The sequence below is a fragment of the Verruconis gallopava genome (genome assembly GCF_000836295.1).
Source record: "Verruconis gallopava strain CBS 43764 unplaced genomic scaffold supercont1.10, whole genome shotgun sequence".
Lineage (NCBI taxonomy): Eukaryota > Fungi > Ascomycota > Dothideomycetes > Venturiales > Sympoventuriaceae > Verruconis > Verruconis gallopava.
In genome coordinates this window covers 332,094-349,349 of record NW_015622146.1, presented here as the reverse complement: position 1 = coordinate 349,349, position 17,256 = coordinate 332,094, and the positions used below count along the sequence as shown (strand labels likewise).

General features: G+C 52.5%; 8 protein-coding genes across 8 annotated transcripts; 5 read left to right on the top strand and 3 right to left on the bottom strand.

Annotated features, from left to right (window-relative positions):
* The first annotated feature begins 658 nt into the window (after positions 1 to 658).
* On the top strand, positions 659 to 3,271 carry PV09_03769 (uncharacterized protein). Its single transcript, XM_016357011.1, has 6 exons — positions 659 to 1,164; positions 1,223 to 1,376; positions 1,432 to 1,650; positions 1,704 to 1,901; positions 1,964 to 2,109; positions 2,163 to 3,271. The coding sequence occupies exons 1-6, from the start codon at positions 1,012 to 1,014 to the stop codon at positions 2,391 to 2,393; spliced, it is 1,101 nt and encodes a 366-aa protein (XP_016215100.1). The 5' UTR covers positions 659 to 1,011; the 3' UTR covers positions 2,394 to 3,271.
* Positions 3,272 to 3,780: 509 nt separating this feature from the next.
* On the top strand, positions 3,781 to 4,201 carry PV09_03768 (uncharacterized protein; the record flags this gene model as incomplete). The annotated part of the gene is made up of 1 exon (XM_016357010.1): positions 3,781 to 4,201. The coding sequence occupies one exon, from the start codon at positions 3,781 to 3,783 to the stop codon at positions 4,003 to 4,005; it is 225 nt and encodes a 74-aa protein (XP_016215099.1). The 3' UTR covers positions 4,006 to 4,201.
* Positions 4,202 to 5,328: 1,127 nt separating this feature from the next.
* Positions 5,329 to 7,286, bottom strand: PV09_03767 (uncharacterized protein). Its single transcript, XM_016357009.1, has 2 exons — positions 6,252 to 7,286; positions 5,329 to 6,195 (listed from the first exon to the last, which is right to left on the bottom strand). The coding sequence occupies exons 1-2, from the start codon at positions 6,928 to 6,930 to the stop codon at positions 5,429 to 5,431; spliced, it is 1,446 nt and encodes a 481-aa protein (XP_016215098.1). The 5' UTR covers positions 6,931 to 7,286; the 3' UTR covers positions 5,329 to 5,428.
* A 301-nt stretch (positions 7,287 to 7,587) lies between these two features.
* PV09_03766 (uncharacterized protein) lies at positions 7,588 to 9,724 on the top strand. The gene has a single exon (XM_016357008.1). It carries the CDS (start codon positions 7,892 to 7,894, stop codon positions 9,617 to 9,619), a length of 1,728 nt encoding a protein of 575 aa, XP_016215097.1. The 5' UTR covers positions 7,588 to 7,891; the 3' UTR covers positions 9,620 to 9,724.
* On the bottom strand, positions 8,832 to 11,147 carry PV09_03765 (uncharacterized protein). Its single transcript, XM_016357007.1, has 2 exons — positions 10,935 to 11,147; positions 8,832 to 10,851 (listed from the first exon to the last, which is right to left on the bottom strand). Exons 1-2 carry the CDS (start codon positions 10,960 to 10,962, stop codon positions 9,890 to 9,892), a joined length of 990 nt encoding a protein of 329 aa, XP_016215096.1. The 5' UTR covers positions 10,963 to 11,147; the 3' UTR covers positions 8,832 to 9,889.
* Positions 11,148 to 11,297: 150 nt separating this feature from the next.
* Positions 11,298 to 14,431, top strand: PV09_03764 (uncharacterized protein). Its single transcript, XM_016357006.1, has one exon. It carries the CDS (start codon positions 11,644 to 11,646, stop codon positions 14,209 to 14,211), a length of 2,568 nt encoding a protein of 855 aa, XP_016215095.1. The 5' UTR covers positions 11,298 to 11,643; the 3' UTR covers positions 14,212 to 14,431.
* On the bottom strand, positions 14,391 to 15,393 carry PV09_03763 (uncharacterized protein). Its single transcript, XM_016357005.1, has 2 exons — positions 15,204 to 15,393; positions 14,391 to 15,128 (listed from the first exon to the last, which is right to left on the bottom strand). The coding sequence occupies exons 1-2, from the start codon at positions 15,222 to 15,224 to the stop codon at positions 14,733 to 14,735; spliced, it is 417 nt and encodes a 138-aa protein (XP_016215094.1). The 5' UTR covers positions 15,225 to 15,393; the 3' UTR covers positions 14,391 to 14,732.
* Positions 15,394 to 15,473: 80 nt separating this feature from the next.
* PV09_03762 (ribosomal protein L17) lies at positions 15,474 to 16,692 on the top strand. Its single transcript, XM_016357004.1, has 2 exons — positions 15,474 to 15,875; positions 15,956 to 16,692. Exons 1-2 carry the CDS (start codon positions 15,660 to 15,662, stop codon positions 16,430 to 16,432), a joined length of 693 nt encoding a protein of 230 aa, XP_016215093.1. The 5' UTR covers positions 15,474 to 15,659; the 3' UTR covers positions 16,433 to 16,692.
* The last annotated feature ends 564 nt before the right edge of the window (positions 16,693 to 17,256 follow it).

The following is a 17,256-nucleotide window of genomic DNA, read 5'->3' as shown; positions in this document are numbered from 1 at the left end:
CGGTGCTGTATCAGAACCATTTAGGCCTTGCATTCGTGTGCCGCGAACTGTCAAGAGCTCCCCATAGTTTCCAGACCGATTCGGCATTGTGTGGCAAAGTTTGCTCGACGAAGGAAAGAACTATATGCTTAGACCGACTGGCCGCTGAAGTATGACAACTGAGTTCTTTCGACTTTTGGGCATTGAGGTGGTTTACCGGGACATGGCAGAGACGCACCCAAAATTCGCCGATTGATATGCCATAGCCCATAAAAATCGGACAGCGGCCGCTCAAGCGGCTGGAGATTTATGCACGGGCGACGATGCGTTGCGGATATTGCTCAATGGTAATCGCAAATCGTGCTGTCGCTTCTCGCGGCTGTCACCTCGTGTTTGTATAGCTAAAGCCGATGTTGTTGAGTCAGACCGGGGTGAAAACGATCAAAAGCGTCAAAACAACTGACAGAGGATTGAAGATGTCAGACAAGAAAGGCGCGAGAATATAAGCTTGCTGGCGTGCCGTGTATGCTGGCTGAAGCTATGAAGAAAATAGCTGTCGTTGACTCTAGATGCGGCTGTTTCAACGGGCACCCATCAAACCATTGGCAGGTCCACGCGCCACCAGAACAAGGGCTTTCCCGTCTTGGCCACAAGCATGTTGAGGTCATTGGGCTTGCTATACTATGAGCTGCATCCAATTGATCCACTCCCTTCACAAGCTACGCAGGCACTCAGTCCTGACCCCGCTACGTCCAATCGCATACACATCGCTTCATGACAGTACAAGCTTGCGGATAGCAGTGTGTGGTGGTGCGGCCTACCCGAACTGCTAAGCTTGTGATTACATCCACGGCACCCCTCAAGAGCTTGCCTCCATCACCCTACGTCCCGATTTTCGAGCGTCACCTACAACACCACGCAACGGTGACTCCTTACCGCAACAACGGGCACATTGTACGCATATTCAAGGCTTCTGGACGCTCGCAATTGCACTGAGGGCCAACCGGGCCTTCTCTGCTAGCGACCGCCAGGATGCCTTTAACCCCGGAGCAACATCGTCGCCCGAAGAAAGAAGACCTGCCACCATGGCCAAAGGAGTTCGACCAGCAGCTGCATTGGATATGGCGTGTTTATCGAAGAGACATTGCTACAGCTGCGGCGAGCGCAACGAGCATCATCACGACTGTAAGCAGCCGCCATTCAGCTTCACTTAGCTCTATTGCTCGAACTGACAGAGAGACAGTACCCACTCGACACGATCAAGACAAACATGCAGACAGATCCTAAGTACACATCCGTTGCGAACATTGCGGGCCGTAGCAGGATCTTTAACTCGCCAACCGTACAATGCTGCTTGGACATGTTCAAGCGAGGAGGCATCCGCGAATTTTATCGAGGCAAGTCTTGCATGCCGCGTATCGCCGGGCTTCGAGTCTGACAGGGTAACAACAGGCGCCATCCCGCCCTTCTTTGGTGTTGGCATCTACAGGCTTCTCAACATGGGAGCCTATCGAGAGTCAAAGTGGGCAGCGGACAACCTCGTCTATGCCTTCACAGGCGTTTCCCCTCTCGCTGTTGTCAACACTGTAGGTTCTAAGCCAACAGCTCATACGGTCATTTGCTTCACTGTAGCGGGAGCTATGGCTGGAGCGGCAAGCTCTGTGTATACGTGTAAGATACGATGCTCTGCTGATTTACGTCTAGCGCGCTAATTGACGGCCAAGCACCCATGGAGCTCATCAAGTATGCCCAGCAACTGGCTAAGAAAATCGCAGAGGAGAAGACAGGTCAAGGTATGAGTCAGGCCGAACAGAGGCTGCGGCAAAGCTACGGCGACCAGCGCAGCATGATCGCCATCGGCAAGATCATCCACAAAAACTTTACATGGCGCGGCTTCTACTTTGGCTTCAAGTATCATCTGGGTGCGTACTCCTTTGCTCGCATGAGGTGTTTATGCTTTTGGCTTTGCTAATTCTCTGCACAGTCCGTGACACTTTCGGCGGAGCCTTCTACTTTGGCACCTACGAATGGGTCAAACATACACTTGGACCCCAACAAGGCAGAGAAGCGTCGCACGGTCTCTCCGTGTTCTTTGCTGGTCTCACATGCGGCGCTGTTTCCTCTGCCGTGGTAAGCATATCATGTTTGAAGCCTAGATTCTAACGCTTACCTGGTGTTATCAGTTGATGCCATACGACACAGCGAAATCTCGCTATCAAAAGGAGTGTCTCTCTAGCGTTACGCGTCCCACGTTTCCCGAGTATTCGTGGGTTCGCAACCTTCGCGCGAACTATCCCGGCTTTGCAATCACAATCGCACGGTCGGGCCTTACTCATGGCATCTTCTTTTTCACTTACGAATCGATCAAGCGTTACATCGAGTCTGAAAGCTTTGGCGAGGCCAAGAAGCTCTGAAATGGGCAAATGGATAGGGATTGACGAATGATTCTTATGAAAATTTAGGCATAGCGATGGCGTTATTTTGGGTGATTTTCGCATGACTTGGGGCGGCTATATTTGCTCACAAGGGGCGCTGTCTAGCCTGCTGTAGGTACAACAGGACGCCTGCATCTGCCGGGTAGCGGGATGAGAGGACAGGAGTACATGTACCAGCGAACCTAAAGTCCTTGGTTCAGCGATGGAATATTGGCTGGATTCTTGATCACATGATCGTATGTGATTGTACATATGGAAATCTTACAATCAGCACCAAAGTCGAGCTAAACTACTCGATCTTGATCAGTCCTACGTCCTGCGTCCTTTGTCTTCACTCACCACGTGCCTAGACAGAGTTTAGCTTCACGTTCAGGCCTCCGAATCCTTCGGTTTTGGCGAGCGCGCCTCTCCGCACTGCCGCCTTTCCCAACTGCGGACACCAGCCCAGCCACATCCCGGATTTACAGCCACCCAGTCGGCTACAACAGCGAAAGGGGCTGAAAAATCAAGGATCATAGCAGCATCGAGAGTCGGAAAGCAGCAATACACGGGTATGCATCCCTGAACGGGACCTCTCACTGTCATTGGCCGGTGTACTATCTACAGTTGTTGTGGCCAGTCGCCTACGGGCTGGAGTTGTGTCCGGGTTCGTTGTAACACTGGACGAGTCACGCGAGAGACACTCAAAGGCAGCGGTCAGGGAAAACGAGAAAACCGATCAGCGAAAGCAGGAAATCTGTGTTTCTTGCAACGGCGAGCCGTGCGTGCAACACTGGGGACAACGAGCCGTGGGGAGGAGAGTTGAGCGCGCTCAATGCATTGACGTTGGGTCGAGTTTCGGGACCGTGCGGTTTGTGCGTTTCAATCGGTCTTGAAGGGGACTACACTGCGGTGCTGTGTACAGTCACAGTCAGCCGGGAGCGTGACAGCGTTATCCTCGCCTCGCGGCCCTTATCTCGCCTCCGGCTTCTGTCGTTCTAGAATAGACTCGAAAAGCTACAGACCGTCAGCAGCGGTGTGCCGAACGCGGGCCACGGTCCTCTTCAATGCCCGCTGCAAGGGCTGCGGATACTAGGCATGCGATGACCATAAATTGACACTGCCTCCCTCCTCTTCCTTCTCCATTCCACCTTACCATTCGCCGTCGTCTTCTTCTTCTTCCTTCTCCTCCTCCTCCTCCTCCTCCACGTCGCGCATTTTGCTTTCGCCTGAGCGTTCCGAACTGTTTCTCTTTCGCTGTACCAAGGCTAGACTACAGCGGCCTCCGACGTCGGTCCCATATATCTCAGCCTTGCCCTCCCCACTAAATCCACGCGGCGCACGTCCAGCAAGTGCTGAGTACCCATAAGCAGGACGGGCAGTCAGAATGTGCCAATACACGTACAGCTGGTACTACTGCAACCACGACTACTACATCTGGGCCAACAGCGTCGAGATTTGCCCGAACCGTCTGCTGTCTGGCTATTCGTACGATGCGTGGAGCATCGACATGTGCAAGAACATGAAGGTCACTTGCGCCGGCTTCAGCAACTACTACTGCAACGACTGTTCCGAGGACGTGGCACTTGAGTTCGAGCTGGACGAGTTGTAGAGGCTGGACGGCCGGCCGGCACGGAGCCCGTCGGCGGGCACAACACACCCGCAGCAAGAGCAGCGGCGATCGGACACGCTGCCGACTCCCAACAAGCTGTGCTGGCGCATCCTCTGTGGACCACCGCTCGTGAGGGAACCACTGCTGCGAGGCAAGCGAGCGGCGAAAAAAAGAGGTGAGCAGTACATGCTCCGCTCGCCGGTCGTGGAAATCAGCAATCGACCACGACGGGGCTCGCCCTTTTCTTTTTCCGCAAATTCCCACAAGCAACCTCCCTCTCATGCGAATCCCGTCGACTTTTGGCCGTGCAACAGCAGATGTCCGAAGCGCTTCCAAGTCCCTGCATAACCTTTCCTGCATCAACCCTCCGGTGGGGCGGTCTGACTCGTCTCCTTAGCGGGGCAAAAATCGGATTGCCGTCCTGCTCGTCTAACGCCAGGGTCCCTACCCTCCTCTACACAACTGCTGGTTTCTGGTTCCCTCCCATTTTTTCGGCGGGAGTCGTCGATTTTTCTTCGGCGTCGGTACGAAGTTTCCGGATGAACGGCAATTTCAGCGTCCCTCGCGCGCGTTTCCGAGCGTCTCGTATCTTTTTTTTTCTTTTGTTGAAGTCTATTCCCAGCCTTCGTTGAGCGAGCTGGCCATGTTAATGGGACGCCTCACTTTCACAGTTCTGCATAAGTTAGCGTTTTGCCATTGGGATTTGACGGAGCGAAGCCAAGCGAGCACGTGCATGAGAGATATCCCTACACTGCGGAGTATTTTGTTGATATATAGTTTGAATTATGTTAGAGAGATAGAAAGATCCATGTTCGATTTTCATTCGCTCGAGTAAACAGCCTTGTGCTTCCGACGTCCAATCAACATCGGTTCCTTGCTGGAACTACTGCATTGCGCTGGAAATGGCGGTGAATTCGACGCAGATGCATAACCAGACCACATGCGACGCATAGTGGTCTTGGTCTTTGGGAATAGAATCAGAAGCTTGTCCTATGCCTTCAGTGAAGTGAAGATCGCGCCATTCGTTTTTCTTGCGTCAATGTCGTTGAGAGGGCGAACGGCTTCTCGGCTGGATATCAATGCAGAAGCTTTTTGGAATCACCTACGCGATGGATCAGGCCGGACAGATTTGCCTCTTTTGATCTTTCGTACGTACTTGCGTCTCTCTCCTGGAACAAATGCTCCACGATTTTGCACGACCTCGTTTCATGAGCTCACCGAGCTGTTCGTCAATGATTGGATGCCTTCAACGATTACAATGTACTGGTTGCGAGGAAATTCAAGGCATTGCTTGAAGGCAAATGGTGCGGCGTGAGGGGAACTCAGGACATGCTCGGTTGGTAACATAACACTGCGAAGAGCCCACAGAGCTGATGTTTCATGGCGTGTAGCATTATCATAAGCATCATGTCGAAAAAGAGATCTAACTTCCAATTACGATCAAAGTGCTCGCACATGCCGCGAGACACATGACCCACAGCCCCTGCTTCACGTCGAGCAATGTCCGACCAGAACTGGGCTCTACTTTGCTGACGACGCCAGTATAGCCAGCAGCCGTGGCAGAACACATGGTTCCGCACGCAAAGTTCGGCGGACAGCACCCGCCTCCTACATCTTGCCCACAGCTTAACCAGCCCGCTTGGCACGATCCCGTCCTCAGAGTGGTTGTAGCAGCCGCAACTGTCACGCCGGTTATCACGGCAGTCGTCACATAGCTTGAGCCGCCGATGAGGCTGCCCTCGGGCACGACGACGGTAACACCATTCGAGACGAGCGTGCTGGACGACGTCGCAGACGGACAGTTCGTTAGCGAACAGTCGCGGCCAATGCGGCAGCATCCAGGGCGGTAGTAGGCGGAGCAGAAATAGTAGTTGGTCGGACATATAGCAATAACCTCTGTACCCACCGTGGTGGTGCTTGGTGTTGTCGCTTCTCCACTGTCTGAGCTCCCCGTTGGCCTAGCTGGAGCACCAGCAACAGTTGCTGATGTAGGGTACGTCGTGATCGTAGTGTACACTGAAACGCTGGTTGAAGAAGACGTAAGGCAACTTCCGCCACTGCCGCAGCTGATACCGCTTTTGCAGCACCCACCGCCGAGAGAAGCTGGACAAGAGGTATAGCTTGCCGGGCAGCCCGTCACGGTCACCGTTGGCGCAGTTGTTGTGACCGTCTCGGTTCCATTGATTGCGCCTGACATCACACGTTCAGTTTGACCTCGTGCCTTCGTTTCTGATCAGTTGACTTACACCCAATCCCTGAGCAGTCGAATCCAGGGATACAACAACCACCGCCGCTGTAGCCCGGACAACTCTTGTATCCTGCAGCTGTATTGCAAGCCGCAACTTTGCCGTTGCATGTCTCCCCTTGAGGGCAGCAGCCTACATCACCTAACCCTGTGTCCTGGACCGAGACACATACTTCGCCTGTGAGACAGCAACTGTACGGTCGGTCAATTGAAACGCAGGAATATGTACCCGAGGGGCATGCGTAGTCGCGAGCAAATATGTTCGATCTTGCAAAAATCGGTATTCGATCCTGCAGTCGACGTTGGCTAGGGGAGTTTGAATGTGCTAGCAGCGGAGGTAGCAAGCCACGGTCCAATGTTTCGTTTGCAAACTCGGCGGGAAGTGATCTCCTAGCATTCGGACATTGCATGTTTTCATCCTCTTCAAATTGCCAATAGTCTAAGAAAAACATCTCCTCCTCGTCGTCGGTCATCTTGTGCACTCCAATTGGCGTTCTCGTTGCAAGCATCTCCATGGCCGAAAGCCCTCTCTTAGCGAGATGTTCGTCCTCGGGATAGACTTTGATATGTGCTGGCACTTCATATGGCCACTGAGGTTCCGAGTATGCTGTGGAAGTTGATAGTGCCACGAGCGCAAGAAGCGCCGGTGGAAGCGAGAGCATCCGAACGAATCCCTTCATGACGAGAGTCGCTTGCTTCCGCAGATCTGTGCATCAAAAGGACGCGTTGACTATTAGCTGACCTCAAAATCAATCGTTCAGAGACTCAATCATTGGAGTGAAAAAAGGAAACACAGGAATCGCACGCGCATAAGGCACCAAGGATTTAAGAGAGCCAACTGTTTGAGCGAATATGATGGCTGGAGACGCAGTGGCTGGATGTTGTAAACCTCATTCATAGAATTGCAAGGATTCAGCTCCCGCTCAGACGCAACGTGCGAACGCGATAAGCATGACGCTGCCTCCGATTGTCCAAAGTACGGAGCGGGCTTCAGATTTATTCTCGCTGCGGAAAGTAGGAGACGCTCTTTGGAAATCGGGATGGAGCTTCGTGTTTCGCAGCGGGACAGCGGCGCATCGTCCGCAAAGCTCAAAGCTTCATACTGTGCAGCACAAGCTATTGGCCAGAACTAACAACGCAGCTCTGCGTCTCCACATTTGAGTGAACCTCCGACTCCCGTTCTCAATATCAGTGTTTGCGATATGTGTGAACCAAGGCTTGAGCATCTTCAGCATCCTGCGTTGATATCTGCCGTTTTTTTGGAACTCTACTCCGTAGAAAGCAAGTGACCCTTGTCGCTTGCCACGAGCGCCTTTGTGGCCTCTGAACCACAGTTCATGCATCTGGCCTAAGGTCAATTGGCTGCGGACAAGGCAGACATGCAGGTGTTGAAGAACTATGATTTGAGCCGCCCCGCCGAGTGCGCAATCGAAACTGCTGCTCTGCTAAAGGCCGAATTCCCATGGTCCCTGTCACACACGACGCATCTCGTCGCGTTGTTGGCTTCAAACGCTGCAATGGTAGGCTTTCCCGGACTCCAACCTTGTTCTATTCTCGAATCATCCCTCCCGCGCCTTCGATCAGCGTCCTTGAGACCTTTGCAGCCTGTTCACTTGGTTGCTTGTGGCTACGCAGTTCCACATGCGACTCATCAACGTGGATAATCTTTCTCTGAAGGAGTTCAACGAGGCCAACACTCCCGAATATGCCATCCTATCTCACACTTGGGTAGATGGCCAGGAGGTTTCATTCCATGAGATGCAGAGTCCAAACCGAAGTCGAGCCACGAAGCACAAATCCGGGTTCAAAAAGATCGAGAGGTGTGCCAACGAGGCCAAAGATCACAATCTCGCGTGGATATGGGTAGACACGTGCTGTATCGACAAAAGCAGTTCTGCCGAGCTGAGCGAGGCCATCAATTCCATGTACCACTATTACCGCCAGGCCAGCGTGTGCTTTGCGTATCTCGCCGATGTAGATCTTGATTCGGACAGGCTGCGCCCAAGGCTTGTGTCACTGTCTTCGGGGCTTCAATTAAGTGCAAACGCCGGCAGACAGCTGATAGAAAAAATCAGAGACAGCAAGTGGTTTACACGTGGATGGACGTTGCAGGAGCTCATTGCGCCGAAGAATCTGTTCTTTTACTCCTCCAGTTGGAGATTCCTCGGTGAAAAGAGAATAGTGGCCAGAGAGCTCGCGGAGATCACGCGTATTCCCCCGCATGTGCTGAAGAACGGCGATGTAGCTTCGTGTAGCATTGCTCAGAGGATCTCCTGGGCGGCGACAAGGCAGACGACAAGAACAGAGGATATTGCTTACTGTTTGCTCGGAATACTGGAGATCAACATGCCTCTTCTCTATGGCGAAGGAGGCAAAGCATTCATACGTCTGCAGGAAGAGATTATTCGCAATTCTACTGATCAGAGCATCCTTGCGTGGGAGTTTGAAGACAACCTTGACGATCCGCTATCTTACCTCACTGGCTGTCTGGCAGACTCCCCGAAGCGCTTTAAGAATTGTGGTAGCATAGTGGAAAAGATAAATCACGAAGACGATGCCCGAAACCTGGCTTTTGCAGTGACGAATCTTGGGCTCAACATAAATTTACCTATCAACATTCACCCTAACGGTGTCATTAGTGCGGCGCTCAATTGCCAGAGAACTGGGAGCGATGGGAAGCATGAACAAGTACGTATCTTCATGCGACAGTTGCGAAGAGGGTTACACGCCCGGATTCCAACCCGAAAGGATCTTCTTGTCGACAAAGAGTCCCTTCAACAAGCCGACATTACCATTATACGCCGCACTTCCCCCTTTGCACCGAAAGTCGCCCACTTTAGCGAAGCGTACGCGCTCATGTTGACTTCAAAGGATAATCAGATGAAAAAGGTCTTCATGGCGCCAGGTTTCGACCAGCGCAAAAACTTAGGAGTAGCGACCAGCAAAGGGCTCTACAGCCTCCGTCGCCCACCCCCACCGCCAAAGAAGGACACAATCTTAGCGTTCATTGTAGCTGGTGACTATCGGACTGTCGGGCTAATCATTGGAATCACGCCAGGCACGGAGAGGGACGTGTTATGGTGTCAGTTCATGGACATGCAGATGATAGGAGATGTAACAAGCCAGACGTCGCACGTCCGGAACGTCGTTGACCAGCCGTTATCACCATTGATAGAGTTACCTAGAAACAACCGAGTAACATGGGAGGCGGGGACGCGATTTAAGATGCCAACAGACAATGAACCGCGCACATTCAGCGGCCGACCTGGCAGTTTGACTTCAGATGCTAGTAAACTGACAATACAATGCAGCCCTGAGGTAGTAGACGATAGACTCGTGCTGCACATTGACGTCGGATGTCTCTGGTAAGCACTTTGTATAGAACGGCGTCAATGATGGCGTTCGTGGTGGTTTTGGCCAAGTCGTTTGGATTGAATCTATTACAAGACCGTACCATATCATGCTAGCTGTGCCATCCGAAGTAGCGCCTGTCCGCCATAAGGTTATGCATAGTCCCATCCTAAGTGCGTGGTCTCTTGTGACTGCGTCATGCCACGTAAGAAAGAGCAAATGCAATCAGTAGGTTTTGCCGTCGTTAAGTCATTGCATTCGTCGCCAAGCGATATACACCCCAGCATCTCAAGGCATTGCCGTGTCGTTCAGCGCCACGCACACTGCACCCCTGTGATGTCCATTATACTGCCTAATAATGCTCTGCGAGCTCAGCTCCCACAGCCGAGCGTAGTGATCCGAGCAAGCAGTGACAAGATACGCTGAATCAGCACTGAAAGCACAGTCCCAAACCCAGCGCTGGTGACCATGCAGTATGGTCTCGAGCTTGAAGCCTTCGGTGTCCTTTTGGCCATTCGCCCCTTCTGTCGGCGTGGTGGCTTGGGTGTTCGCAGGCGAAGAGTCGACGGACCAAATCCGCGCTGTGTGGTCCGCGCTGCAAGTTGCGAGGTGACGAACGTCAGGTGAGAGCAGCACGCGGGTGATATAGGTGTTGTGCGCGGTGAAGCGACACACTGGCACGAGAGAGGTCAAGTCGCGATTCTGAATCATCCGCCACACAAAGACGCTGCCAGCGTTGTTGCCGGCGCACAGCATCGTGCCATCCGAGGCCATGGTGACACTGGCAACGGAGACGCCATCCTCCGGGATGAGCTGGTGGCTACACTTGTTCTCGCCCAGGTCCCAAACACGGACCGTACCCGCGCGGTCGCAGCTTATGAGTTCACCCTGATTAGGATGTATGACGACGTCGTTGACAGGACTGCCGTGGTTATAGTTGCGTTGCACACTGCCGCTTCGCACGTCCCATATCTTCACGGTGCCGTCCTCAGACGAAGTAACCATCCATTTGCCCTCGCAATGGAAGGCGACGCCTGTCACGTTGTTCGTGTGGCCCTCAAAGGTGAGAATTGGGTTCGGGTTCGATGACTTGACATCGTACAGCTTGACGGTGTGGTGGCCCGCTGCGGCGAGATAACGCTTGTCCGGCGAGATGCATAGCCGGTTCACTTGTGAGTCTGGATGGGGGATAGTTCTGGAGCAAATTCCGGACAGAGCCTCCCAGAAACGGATAGTATGGTCATAGCCGGCTGTTGAGCAGTCAGTATCCGTCGTTCATCGGGCAGACCTGTTCATGCGCTCAGCAACAAAGGCAAGCTGCACATTTGCATACCGGTGCAAAGTATGACGCTCATGGCCATCGCAGGTTACGTTATGGTGGAAGGAAAGCAGGGTGTTTGTCAAGGATGCGAGCAGCGCGCTACAAAAGTAGCCACCGTCGCTCTGAATGGCGCCGTTCGAAAACGATGACAGCGCTTCCGCTCGTCGTGGGTCACGACACAAGGGAGGTTCTGCGCGAGCTTGCAGTTCGTTGCGGCCTAGTATGGTTGGTCCCGTTCAGTCTGCGAGGACCATTAATTAACTTGAGCGATCGGCGCTCAGTGGAGCTGCCGCCATTAGCGGACGCCACACGCACTCCGCCAAGCACGTGCTTGAAACCTCACCTGCTGCCTTGCTGGACATCTACGGGTGTGCAGGCACACTACTTGAGCGTCTCCGCATGTCCGAGCCTGGACAGTCATGTAATTGACTGGCAGCTGCTTCATCGACTGTCGAAGCTCGTTGAAGTGTCTCTGAGATACATGCTCGTTCCGCTTTCATTTGCTCCTAAGCAGAGTGACATCCGAGCTTTGCATTAAGCCTCTCGCCGTGACTGCGGCGTCGAACAACTGCTTTCGACAAGCTGTTGACTTCTTGGCCATAATTATCTAAGACAATGGCATCCAAAGATTCGCCAAAGAGAATTGGTGTGCTCCTCAAAACTGGCCGATGACGCAAAATCGGGTTGCGGAGACCACTCTCCACTGCGGAGCAGTCCGCCCATGGTGGTCTGCGCACATTCGCTGTCAATCGAAACACTTGAAAAGAAGAAGACTTCGAATATGAGCGCTGATCACACAAATTGCTCCAGTAAGGAGGCGCTTTTTGCTACTTCTTCAACGCCACATCATCGTGACATCCTAACACGTCTCGCACAGGCAAGAGCGGCCTTGGAGAAGAAATATGAGAAGGCCCAGTACTCCCAAGATCAAAATCGAGCTCTAGAAATCAAGCATAGACAAGGCCTTGGGCTTAAGAATGTGACACCTGGTCGCAAGTTCGAAGCAGTGACAGCAGGACGAGGTTCTTCTGGGCGGTGGTGGTCGTCAGATTCACCCACAGAACCAGCATCTCAACAAAGGGCTAGGAAGGTAAGCTTTGATAGCGAGGGTTTTGCCAAAGAAAAACCAAGCGATCTACGCGAAGCCAAACGAAAACGTCCTGCGTTGAACTCGCAGTCTGCGCTTCGAGATGCGCGACCAAACATTGACGTTTCGAAATCTGCACAAGAGGAGTATGTAATCTTCAACATCACCTCCGGTGGCCCGCCGCCGGGCTTTGTACCACAATGCCAGCGCGATGCGTCGAAGCGTGCAAAGGTGACCAGGCGGACCCAATCATGTCGAAAACGGCAGACGATACAATGTCCTAAGAGCCTTAGTGTGTTGCCTCCCAATCACGTAAAGCGCAATGCCCCAACTGAGAGTGAATTATCTGTGGATACTTCACGGGTGTCTTTCCCGAATATCCGAACTGAGAACATCTTCTCATCGTCAGCCAGGTCTTTCTGGAACGAAGGACAACGAAATCAAACTCAGTTTCGACTAGGGAAGTCCCAATCTTGTCCGCCTTGTCTGAGCTGTCCATGGCGACGAATTTCCAGATCTGAAAATGTTGGCGTTGAGGTGCGCGGCCGCTCGAGGAGACCCAAAATTCTCAACTATGGAACTCACTTCTCTCTTGGACATCGCCCAACCACCTCTTATTGCAGTAGCCACAATAGCAATCAGACAATTGCCCTGCAAGCCTGGAATGAGCGAATTTTCACCTACAAATTCTTCGCAAGTCTTGCGACACCTTCTTCTTCCCCAGCTTACTTGACAACGAACACGAACTTGCAAAATACTTCAAATCTGTCTGCAAAACAGCTTGAATCTTCCTATCAAAAGCACAATATCCGTCCCTACGCCGAACACTGCCACTCCTGTCCGGTATATCCTAGTTTTCGAGATCGATTGTTCACCAAGTTTGACGACATGTATCACTTTCAAGAGATCCAGAGGACTGAGCAGTCTAGTTTTGAAAGTGCTTCTGCTAGTCGGTTTCTTCAGCAACCAAGGCTGCCGCAGCAATTCGTTCCTCAACATTATCCAACGTACACAACGATCACGGGTCAGAAATATTTTTCGGTGCAAACTCAATACCCTCAAATCCATACGATGTACCATAGATTGCTGCTACAACAGCCGCAGCTCGCTTTCTGGAGCATGTCTGCATACATGGATGCGTCGAATCAACAGTATCAAACTCTGCCTAAATTTGCTTCAATGCAACCCCTGAATTATGATATTACCCAGCAAGGCGGTGGTTATGACGATGATGTCCAGGTCATTAGCCACGTTCGCCATCCTCTACCTATGCCCATGCCCCGGGAGTCTTCGACACAGTTTGCCTTTCCTAGTGTTTTCAGCCCAGAAAAGCTAGCCGTCGACTCGTCGATTACTTCCCTAGAATTGACGCCAGCATCTCCAACTCCAGAAAGCCCTCCAAAACCGACAATATCTTCTCCAACCTGCTCTCCTCCTCGTCTATCTGCGCCAAGGTGGACGATCAAGTATGAGTGGGATGCCGCCCGCGGGCCGGGTGCTCAGCAGTATACACCAACCGATGGAACAGAGCCTATCCCTACACTCGAAGGCTGGTTCCGCTACGAAAAGAAACGAGGGTATTTGAAACCTGCATCACGGATTGACTTTGAGGTCGCGATTCCGTCGTTTGGAATCTGTCGGGGTAGCAGGATGTGCTTCTGGGCTTTGGAAGCGATGATTGAAGGGAAGGCTTATCCTAAGGCTAACAATGACATGAGCAAAGAAAGTGAAAAGGTGCGGCAAAAGCTGGCAAAGAGGAAGACATCTCGTGAGTGGGTTAAGACGAAAAAATCGGTTCTGAGGGAGAAAGAGAAAGTGGAAAAGGCAGCAGCAGCAAAGGCCACGAGGATGGAACGGATGAAGGCTAAGAGGGAAGAGATGAAGAAGAAGCTATATAAACAAGAGCAAGAGAGGGTTCAGAGTAAGGAGAAGGGAATGCTTGAAAGGAAGGTGAAAGAGATTATGGTGGCTGTGGAACATGAATATGTTGAGGACGTGGAAGAAGACTTAGAAATGAAGGAAATGGTGAGGGAACTTGAATTAGAAATGGAGAGCGAAAGAGCTGCAGAGGAGATGAGAGACGTGGAAGTTAACTTGATTGAGGAAAAGTTAGCTGAAGAAGAACATATGGATCCTGTCAAGGTCCATGGGGAAGCTACTGTCGAATATTTGAGCGACAGCGAGACCAGTGAGGAGGAGTAGACGGTGGAGATCAATTGAAGGAAATGGAGCACAGTAAGGTTGGTACATACCTTCGCTCTGCATGGGAGTTACTGGCTTTACAATTTGACTCTTCGGCAATATACCCTTTTCTAGGGCCGGATTCAAATGCAATCGCATATCATGGCTCTTTCACTGAATACCATTTAACGTGCGGAAATCAGATGTTATTTTATTATCAGCTCGTAGATGAATACCAAGGTCTCGTTGGCTTGAAGGGGCTCCTTTGTTAGCCATGTGATATTCAAAGGCTTAGCAGCGTTCTATGTGCCCTTTTCGAGTCCCACGGACGGACAGTTCAAGGGCGCTTCGGAGAAAACGCGATCTCGAGAGCCGCGTAGAACCGAGGCTGCCAATGGCTTTTGAACTTACAAACAAAGGGGAAAAAAAAAAAAGAAACCTATTGTCTATTCGCTATCATTTCGATCATGCTTATACCACAACATGTGACGTAAGACAGCGCTTCATCGGGTATATTCTCTGTTCCCAACCGCGTGCATGCTTCATCCTTCCCTGCTCTTAGCCCTGACACTTGTGCTTACGAACTCGGGTTCCTTTGCCTTTTCAGCCTTTTCGCCCACCTCCTTGACCCCTTCCCTTACACTTGCCCAAGCCTTCGCAGCGCCTCTCTCCATCCGCTCCCTGACCTCAGCCCAGTCGGTGTACTGCACTTTCCTCACCAGGCCCTCTATCTCTCTATTCCACATGTCCTTGGCGCTTTCGGCGACGGACACGCGTGCTTCGCGAGCAGCCGGCGGCGGCGGAGGCGGGAGCGGCTCAAGAATGTTGCGGAGGATGAGCGAGTTTTGACGCAGCAAGAGGGACTGCTCCTGCCGATTGCGTTGGTGGACTGAAAGGGTGAGGTAGAGGATGGAAGTTGTGAGGGTCACGCCTCCGATCTGTTCAGCCACTTTGTCAGCGTCGTTCTTTGATGCGGGAGAGAGAGAAGACGGTCGAGCGCGATTTGCACGTACTAGCCCGGTGACGAAACCCATCTTGCGTTCTTTGGAGCTACACGCAGAAGCTTAAAACTCCCGCGCACCCGGTTCAATGGCTTGGGTGCCGAGTGGCGTAACGCTTTTGAAGCTTGCGGAGCCGCGAGATTGTCGTGTTTTGCACGAGTGAAGATTGGTGGCTGAAGACGTGGTGCGGCCGCGATGGGTGGGTGAGGTCGGAAGTCCGATCGGCGAAAAGTTGGTCAGTCCCAATCTGGCACTTCTGGGACTTTTGGAGCTTCCCACGGTAGACATCAAACGCATCGCATGTCCAGCGTCAATTGTACTTATTAATTTGCCCAACTTCGCATCCTGGTGGTCCTCCAGAGCTGCTGTCCAGAAGCATCGTTTTATTGACCGGACGTTCACCCAAGCTTTGGCGGAGATAGGCTCCTCTCGTACGCACTTAACTCGTCCTCCAACCGCTCCATCGCCATGGCGGGCGCAAAACCCAAATTTCGACATCTGTCGAGATCGTCTGCTCACAGACAAGCCATGCTAAGGAACATGTTGGAGTCTTTGATCGAGAAGGAGCAAATCCAGACCACATACGCCAAAGCGAAGGAATGCCAGCGACTGGCAGAGAAGGTTATCACTCTGGGGAAGAAGAACACACCGGCGGCGAGAAACAGGGCATCACAAATATTCTACGTACGGCTGTCACCGAACACAAATCACGTCTTGTCAAAGCAGAGGGAACCATTCCCGAGGCTAACCATTGAACAATGCAGAGACCCAAGGTGCTGTTGCCAAAGCTCTTCGGCGAACTACGAGAGCGATACGCTGAACGGGCAGGCGGTTACACCCGCGTCCTCCTCATCGAGTCCCCAAAGGAAGACCAAGCGCGGTCTGCCATTCTCGAGCTCGTCGACGGCCCCAAGGACATGCGATACAACATGACGGCGCGGACCATGGCGCGGGACTTGCGCGAGTCAAGGGAGCACACCCCGCTGACGCTGCGAAATATCGCCAAGGTGACGCGGTTCCGAAAAGGCGGCGTGCAAGAGCTGGAGCAGCTGGTCGAGAAGCTGGTGATTGAGGCGGATCCGGAGGTGGAGGAGAAAAAGGTGCAGGTGCCGGCGAAGAAGAAGGTTTATCCCGAGCCAGGTCTGGTGTTCGGCAAGGACAGGTTAATATCGGGCATGCCGTGGCAAAGCCGGAAGAGCTTGCAGGGTGCAAAGATGCAGCATAAGCCGACGTCGTGGTAGAGGAAGGGAAAAGGGTCACGTTCCGTCTTTTTCGTCGTTGCACGGCTGTGTCTTAACGACACGGACGCTGCTGAGATATCGGTTCTCACTTCTTGTCCGGCCGCTTCAGCATCAGTCGCTCAAGAGCGTACAGAGACGGTGTGCCTGGGTGGCATGGACTGGAGACTTTTTCTTGACGCAGTCACGTCGATTGTACGCCGACTGCCGAATGTACGTGTATTCTCGAAAGGTGCAAACGGTTGTGCTATGATCCTCTCAAATGCTCCCCGTCTGGTTCCTTTTCTTCTTCTATTCTCCCATCGCTCCCAAACTCGATGCCTGTCGCGCCTCTCGTTTCGCTCAGAATCCGTTCTTATGCGTTCGAAAGGGGAACGACCTCGTAGCCAGCGTCTCTTCCAACTCCCCCCACAACAACAACAACAACAACAACAACAACAACAACAACAACAACAACAACAACAACAACAACAATAACGAATAACGACGTTTCTCGTACGTGCTGCTGGCAGCACGTATTCGAGCCACCTGCCCTTCAGAAGACGAGGCAGATGACGTACGCGACGTTCGACTAGGACCACGTATTTGTAGGCTGGGGTTGCACTGAGTTCAAGGCAGCCGCATCTTCGGAGATTCCCTGCCACGCAATGGCAAGGACCAGTTGACCTGGAGACGTCCTACATCAGGTGGGCCACCCGCCGTTCTCAGAAGCCTTCTCTCGAGCGCTGGATGTGCTGTTCGCGACCAACAGGGAAGAAAAGAGTTGACCCCGCTGACGCGGTTCGACGTGCAGACCTCGCAAGGGGTATCGAACGTCGCTTTCAAAC